Source organism: Eurytemora carolleeae, unplaced genomic scaffold, assembly GCF_000591075.1.
Source record: "Eurytemora carolleeae unplaced genomic scaffold, Eaff_2.0 scaffold1643, whole genome shotgun sequence".
In the NCBI taxonomy this organism is placed as follows: domain Eukaryota; kingdom Metazoa; phylum Arthropoda; class Copepoda; order Calanoida; family Temoridae; genus Eurytemora; species Eurytemora carolleeae.
The window spans coordinates 36,524-43,525 of NW_019398118.1; the positions used below are offsets into that span (position 1 = coordinate 36,524).

Below are 7,002 nucleotides of genomic sequence, written 5' to 3' on the forward strand. Positions count from 1 at the left end.
GATTCAATCAACGTAAACCACATTTTGAAAAGCCCATAAATGATTTGCTTTCTGACTTCTAAAGACAACTACAAGAAGTAATCTCTTAATAATTTCCTTTGCAAGAACTACATAGATTGAAAAATAAATTTCGCAAAATGTTCAGATTTTTGGAGGAAAATTACCAGGTTTCCAAATTGTTCCCGATAGATTTGGTTCCAAAAATACACAGGTTTCTGGAGAAACAATCGAAAATAAAGAATTTTAGGAGTCTATAAATGGAGAGCCAAACTACAGTCCCATTAAGATACCAGAAAAGTACAGTTTGAGCAAATAAATAATATTTATCAATATTTTGATAAGCACGCTGCTGTACAAATTTCAATCAAAGCTTTATTTATCAAACCAATGTTTACATAAAGTGATAAAAGCGGAGTTTATTTAAATGCAAATCAAATATTTAAGTAATAAAATAAATCGTAAAAATAAAAGATTTTTGTCAATATTTTTCCAATTATTAAAGTTGAAAGTGAATTTTTAATCAAAGAATTCATGGATTAAATAAAGAAAAGATTGGGGTTAAAGCATGGATCAAAGAAGAATGGATTTAAAGCAGGGATCAAAGAAGAATGGATTTAAAGCATAGATCTAAGAAGAATGGATCCAACAACTGCCATCAATCCAACACTGAGAGATCCAGCACCTGTAACATAAAAATTTGTATTAAAGGGACTGTAAGTGTAATTTCAAGTGACCCTCCATGAAAAGATGGCAATGCCAGATTTACAACGGTTTCTGTGAATTTCTCTATTGGTTCTTATTCGCAAGAGAAACCACAAATGTAAATAAACAGTTCAAATAAACAAAAAAAAGGATATTTCATTCATACTTAATTAGACAAAGCGTTAAAGGGTACCGTTGTAAATCGGGCATTGCCATATTTTTCTAAAGGGTCACTTGAAATTACGCGTACAGTCCCTTTAAAGTGATTGTTCAGAAATATTGAAGGAGGCGTCATACAGGGTTACCTACAACAGATGAGATTGTAAAGACGACCTGAAAATCCAAGATAGAATTTAATCTTCTGTCGTAAGCATTTAATGGGTTGACAAAAACAAGTTTTTAGAAACAATGAATAAAAGGAAACAGACAGTATATAGATTCCGTACAGTCGTCTCTAAATCTCTTCATTAGTGGGCAACCGTATGTACTAACCTGCAGTATCAAAATCCTTATTGCAACCGTCAGTATCGCACCAACATGTTTTCTACATAACATAAATGTGAATTAAAACAAAATAAATCTGAGTGTATATTGGATATATGGGAATTAAGTTAAGACTTCTATATCGTGTTTGCTGCTCAACGCTTCATCCACAGTGGACTAAGCCAGTGGGGTCGGTCAAATAGGCCTAGGATTAGGCCGGGTACTGTAAAAAGTCTGAACGCGTCATATGAGTTGTCATAGTTAGCCCTCGGACGGGACTATGCCAAGAGAATTGACCCCAGTCGTATGTTAGTCTGGTTAGAACTACGTACTGTACCATAGGATCGGGTCAGTACACGCTGTTATCTGGCAGGCCGGTACAAAATGGGCAGGTCCTGTTCGAATTCAAATTTACTACGGCCCAGAGTGCATCTCATAGTAAATATAATTTTTACAATTTTTACTTTTAATAGTGTACCAAGGATAAGTGTTATTAGTTCAAAGAATTGATAAAAAGCATACTTCATTATCAGATTGTTACTAAAGAGGAGAGCATATGAGCTAGTGATTTGAATTTCCAAATCTGAGATAAATAAAAAATACCGTAGCTCCAACTTCAGAGCAGCCAATGGTGAACCCGGGTGAAAGCCAGCATGATTTTAAAACTTGTCCATCGGGTTCTAAACAAAGTCTTTACTTTATCTGGTTACATTACTGAAATAATAAAAGAAACATAATATTTACATAAATGTATAATACAAAAAAATCTTCAAAGACTTCATTTTCCATTATCCTGTTTCATACAATTGGATTTTATTGGTCTTTGCTTTGAAGAATCAAATATTGACATTTCTATTATCACAAAAAAGTTGTTTAAAACCATTAAGCTCTCACTATCCCTGGGATAGTTGTTTCGAAGCTGATAAAAAAAAGTGTCCTTGACAAATCCGGTTTTTCTAGCATTTTCCTGGAATTTCAGATTTAAAAAAAAGCATTAACTCTCTACTTATGCTGATGTATAAAATATGCTGCTTCCACTTTTTTTGACTGACAGGAATTGAGTCTCTGGCACAAACTAACATTTTTCTAATCCATTATATCTTTGCAACATATCAGTATAAACCTTTTCAATCTTCTTCAAGGTTCTTTCGACCTTGAACAAACAAGAATATCCATAAATCTACGGAAAAATGACATATTGTTCTGCATAACTACACAAGGCCTAAAAAAATATTTCTTACGTCCTGTTATTTGGCAAGCATTTGAAACATCAGCGCATTCCTCTAGGTCTCCTGAAAGAATTATTAAAAATTACTATTATTAAAAGACATTGACTACGTAATTTTTTATTGACGCTTATCCCGTTAACTGATTGTAAGCATAATTTCAAGTGACTTTCCATGCAAAGATAGCAATGCCCGGTATATTAAAAGCATCTTCTGATCAAGATATGACGTAGATATCAATGTTTTTTTGTTTATTTAAAGGAAGTGACCGGTAATGTATGTTAGTTGAACTGAAACATTGCCGGTCACTCCCTTTAAACTGTTTATTTACATTTTTGGTTTCCCTATGAAAGTGACTTGGGCATTTCTTGTTGAGAAGCCATGGAGAAACTTACAGAAACAAAAACGTTTTGATCAGATTAAGGTTTCAAGGATACCATTGTAAATCGGGCGTTGTTATCTTTTCAAGGAGGGTCACTTGAGTCCTTTTAAATCTAAGAGTGCCATAATCGATTTATAATATTTACCTTTTGGCTATATAAAATGAGATAATTTTATCAATTGGATCAATTGGAATCTTCATATGATATGAGTTTTAGGTCGTTTTTGTAGACTTAATCTTTGTGGCTAAATTATGACAATTTTCTTCCGGATTTTGTGATAAAAATATCAGAGGCCGAATTAAAAAAATTTGAGCCGCAGCTTAAATTTGGGACGCGGCTGAAATACGGTTGGTTCCACTTTAAATTGTATTCAATGTTTCAAGATTTAAGCCGGCGCTCAATTAAAACCGGTTTTTGGTGGATTTGAGACGCAGCTCAAATTCATTAAATTCGGACTCAGGGTCATTTTCGTAAGTTCAGGTTTTTCCCATTTTAAAGTTTAAATAATTGTAAATCGTCAAAAGGGCTCTAGGCTTAATTTTAAGTTACCCTTCATCCAAAAAGTCACGATGTCAGATTCACAATCTTTATCTGATCAGTAATGTGGAAAACATTGCTGTGTTTCTATGTTAAAAGGGTTTGATTCTGCTAACTAACTACTGTATGTTTTCCAGTAGTAGGAACCACATTAAAAAAATTATTAACATTGACATGTAATTTATACTTGATCAGACAAAGCTTTTACTGGTACCACTGTGAATCAGACATTGCCATCTTTAAATGGGGAGTCAATCGAAATTACGCTTAAAGTTCCTTTAAGGACTTGAATGGTGACAAAAAAACGAGAATTTACATAAATAATAATATTGGATTTACCCACCTACATTGTTTCCGTCTTGGTCACACAATGAACTGCACACATAGCACTAAACAGTAAACAATAGAACAAAATTATAGGCATGGCCACTGCTGCAAACTAGAGTTTCCAGCTAAATGGAAAAATCGTTTCGCGAAAATTTCGCAAAAAATATAGTTCTTTTTCGCATTCCTTTCGTAGAAAATTTTGTTCGCGCTTTTTTCGCGAAAATCCGCAACGTTTTCGCTTCCTTTCGCCAAATTCATTTTCGCAGGAAAGTATACAAAAATTAAAATAAAATTTTCGCAAAATTTCGCAATTTTTAACTAAAGTTTCTTTTGCTTGAAACTAGTTAGGAGGAGATGGTCAAATGTAGCTAAAGCTAGTTCAACTAAATTCGTTTTGCCGCGGAGTAGTGTTTTGATCAAGAGTATAATTTAGTTTTATTCTTCTAATGGATTAAACAATTAGTTTAACTTACTTTAATTGCTTGAGAGGAAGAGAGGAAAGTAAGGAAGAGAAGAACCGAAACAAGTTTCATCATTATAAACTAAAATAATTTCTTTTATATACTTTGCTTGTCTGATTGTTCGTCTGTCTGTCTGTCTCCCAAAAACGTCAGAATCAGGGCCAAATTCGTTGCGTCAACTAACATGAGCCCAGGTTAGGTTTATAGTTGACTAAAATTAAAAAATTTTACGTGGAAAAAATGTCGACATGTAATAGTGAAATAGTAAACAGTAAATGTTCAACATTTATTTCACTCTTACCCTAGCGCCATTAGTAGAAAACAAATATTTTCTTTGATAAGAAAAATACCATGTATTTATAAAATTTTGTAAAGTAATATTAGCAATAACAGCATTTCAATAATAAGGTTTAAGAGTTTATTGCCGACCTAGCTTTCAGGACTCTTTGTGTCACTTTCTAGTAACTATAACAATTAACCAGGCATTGGAATATGAAAACGGTATTGTAGCAATACTTAAGTGTATTTGATGTTGTTAAAAGCAAATAATATTTACTCGACACTAATTTAGTGACTTGGGTCTGCTGCACAATTGATTCTAAAACTTCCTATTTCAGAGTTTTCTGGTTATCACTGTAGTTTTTCAATTCGTCATTTTACATAACATCATTCTCGGCAACAAACAAAAAAGTGAAAGTACTCGATAAAAACCTTTGTTTTTAACCCCACGAGTTTTTAGTGTATAGAGTGATAATGTACGCTAATCCTTTACTAATTGTATAGGCCATCAACTATACCGAGAGCGTACTGCATATTTGTTTATTATAAGTTGATTCTATAGTATATCAATAATGGTAAACTGTTGTAAGTGTATACTGTACAGGCTACAGCTAATGAAGAACACAGGTAGAGACAAAGAGAATAGAATATATATTAGAGTGGAATTTACTAGAAAAAGTGTAAAACGGCCATGTTGTTGTACTGTTTCCATACTGCAGGCGTACTTTACATATTTGCACTATATAACCTTTTGGGCCCTGGAACATCATTTTATAGAAAATCTAAAACTGATATTAAAAGAAAACCAAATTATGAAATAGGCTGGTTTCATAATTGACCAATGATCATTTCAAAAAGACTCTATGCCTTTCACTTTACAAACATTTATTTTCCGTTATTATAACTATAAATCAAATGATGTTTTTTATACACCTAATTCATTATAAAGTTTACTTAACAGATTTAAACAATTCAAAATTGAAATGGATAGTCTAGGGAACATACTGTATTAATGTACTGCATATAATTTGTGAACATTTACATGATTTGTACAACTCCCTTTCAGGCTGAAAGGGACTGAAAAAATTCATACCGAGAGATTCTCTAAATTCCCCTCTAATATATATTCTATTCTCTTTGAGTAGAGACAGAAAAACTACGATATATCTTCTTAAGTATTAATCCGACGAAAGAGTAAAAGTTCAGCGGGCAAGAAACGCTTTAAATTGAGATAGTTAGTGGAAATTGCGTCTAGTCACTGGCAGCCGTAGTACATTTAAATTTCCGAGCCGGGTCAACCTTTCCGGTCCCAGTTTGTACTGTATCGCCCGGAAATTACGTAAATAAAGTAGACACTCAATAGGACTAGCCAGTGCAACAAGGTTGACGCGGGCAGACTTTAGGTTGAAATTACTTTTACTACAGGGTCAGAGGTGTGTGTGCAGTCCCTTTATGCTATGAATAATATTAATAAAATGTTACCTAACCTAAAGCTTCTAACGATAAGAACTATACTAGAAATATTACAGGAGCGAGCTAGAACCTTGTATTGGAAAATAAAAGATAAGCGTTGAACGCAAACATGGAATATAGATAATACGTCAGTTGTATAACCTCAATAATTATATGTAATCATTATCAGTCTATAAAATAAAAAATACATATTTATATTGTTGTTATTATACAGGGGAAATTACTTCCGAAACTAACACTTGGCCCATTTCTAACACTTAGTGTTAGAAATGGGCCAAATCTGCAAAATTATCTTTTTCAAGCGTACATATATTTAAATCAAAGCCGAGTTTATCAAAACTACACCATATATTTATAGGAAATGGCAATTTATTGAAACAAGAAATGGCAACTTTAAACAAATAATGAGCCATGTGAGAATTAGTTTTTGCTGAGTGTTGTTTTCATTTTCGAACATATCCCTATTTTGAAACAATTAACGCAATTCAGCTCATGTCGCGTTTTTTAACCATATCCTGATTTTGAAACAATTACTTGAATTCATATCGAGTTAATTTTCAATTTTGAATTATTAAAAATACGTTTTATTTTCTTTAAAATATTCGAGTGTGGGGGGGAGCAAACAAAACAAGTCCAGGTGGGAGGGGGGGGGGCAAAAAAAATTAAAAAAGGTATTAATATTTTTTCCAAAAAGGGGTTTTTAAGGGGGGGGGCACAATGTTGCCAAGGGGGGGACCAAATTGTGCCCCCCCCTAAACAAAAGCCCTCGTACGCCCCTGTGCTTCTCTATAAGCTTTGATTTTGCGCTTAAGTATGAGAAAGGCAAACTTATTCGGTTACCTTCAGGAAATTTAAAACATTTTTGTTCTTCTCAATTGTTCTTCAATAAGAGGGGTTATAATTGAAATTGATTCAATCTTACGTGAAATTCACTTTTGACAAACAAGAATAGACAAACGAACAGTAGACACGCAAACTGACAAAACAAACAGACACCAGGATAAACGGACAAACAATATATGTTATGAATAAACATGAGAGGTTTGAAGAAAGGGGGTTTTCCTTTCAATAACCTTTGAAACTTTACACTCGCGGGAGCGCAACGAGAAATAAGAGGGGGGGGGGGCAAAG

The 7,002-nt window shown here is 33.4% G+C and overlaps 1 protein-coding gene across 4 annotated transcripts in view; it reads right to left on the bottom strand.

The window, feature by feature from the left end:
- Window positions 1–350: 350 nt before the first annotated feature.
- The window catches only part of LOC111716842 (uncharacterized), an 11,006-nt gene continuing 4,354 nt past the window's right edge, over window positions 351–7,002 (bottom strand). The window contains exons 2-8 of one of the 4 annotated variants that reach the window (XM_023492338.1): window positions 5,713–5,717; window positions 4,132–4,203; window positions 3,675–3,720; window positions 2,427–2,477; window positions 1,789–1,865; window positions 1,195–1,246; window positions 351–682 (exon numbers count right to left, since the gene is read on the bottom strand). In XM_023492338.1, coding sequence (XP_023348106.1) covers window positions 615–682; window positions 1,195–1,246; window positions 1,789–1,865; window positions 2,427–2,477; window positions 3,675–3,720; window positions 4,132–4,194 — 357 coding nt within the window. In that variant the 5' untranslated portion in view covers window positions 4,195–4,203; window positions 5,713–5,717 and the 3' untranslated portion in view covers window positions 351–614. Of the gene's footprint in view, window positions 683–1,194; window positions 1,247–1,788; window positions 1,866–2,426; window positions 2,478–3,674; window positions 3,721–4,131; window positions 4,204–5,712; window positions 5,718–5,880; window positions 5,911–7,002 lie in introns of those variants that run through there. The other 3 variants (XM_023492340.1, XM_023492339.1, XM_023492341.1) reach the window with 3 other exon arrangements.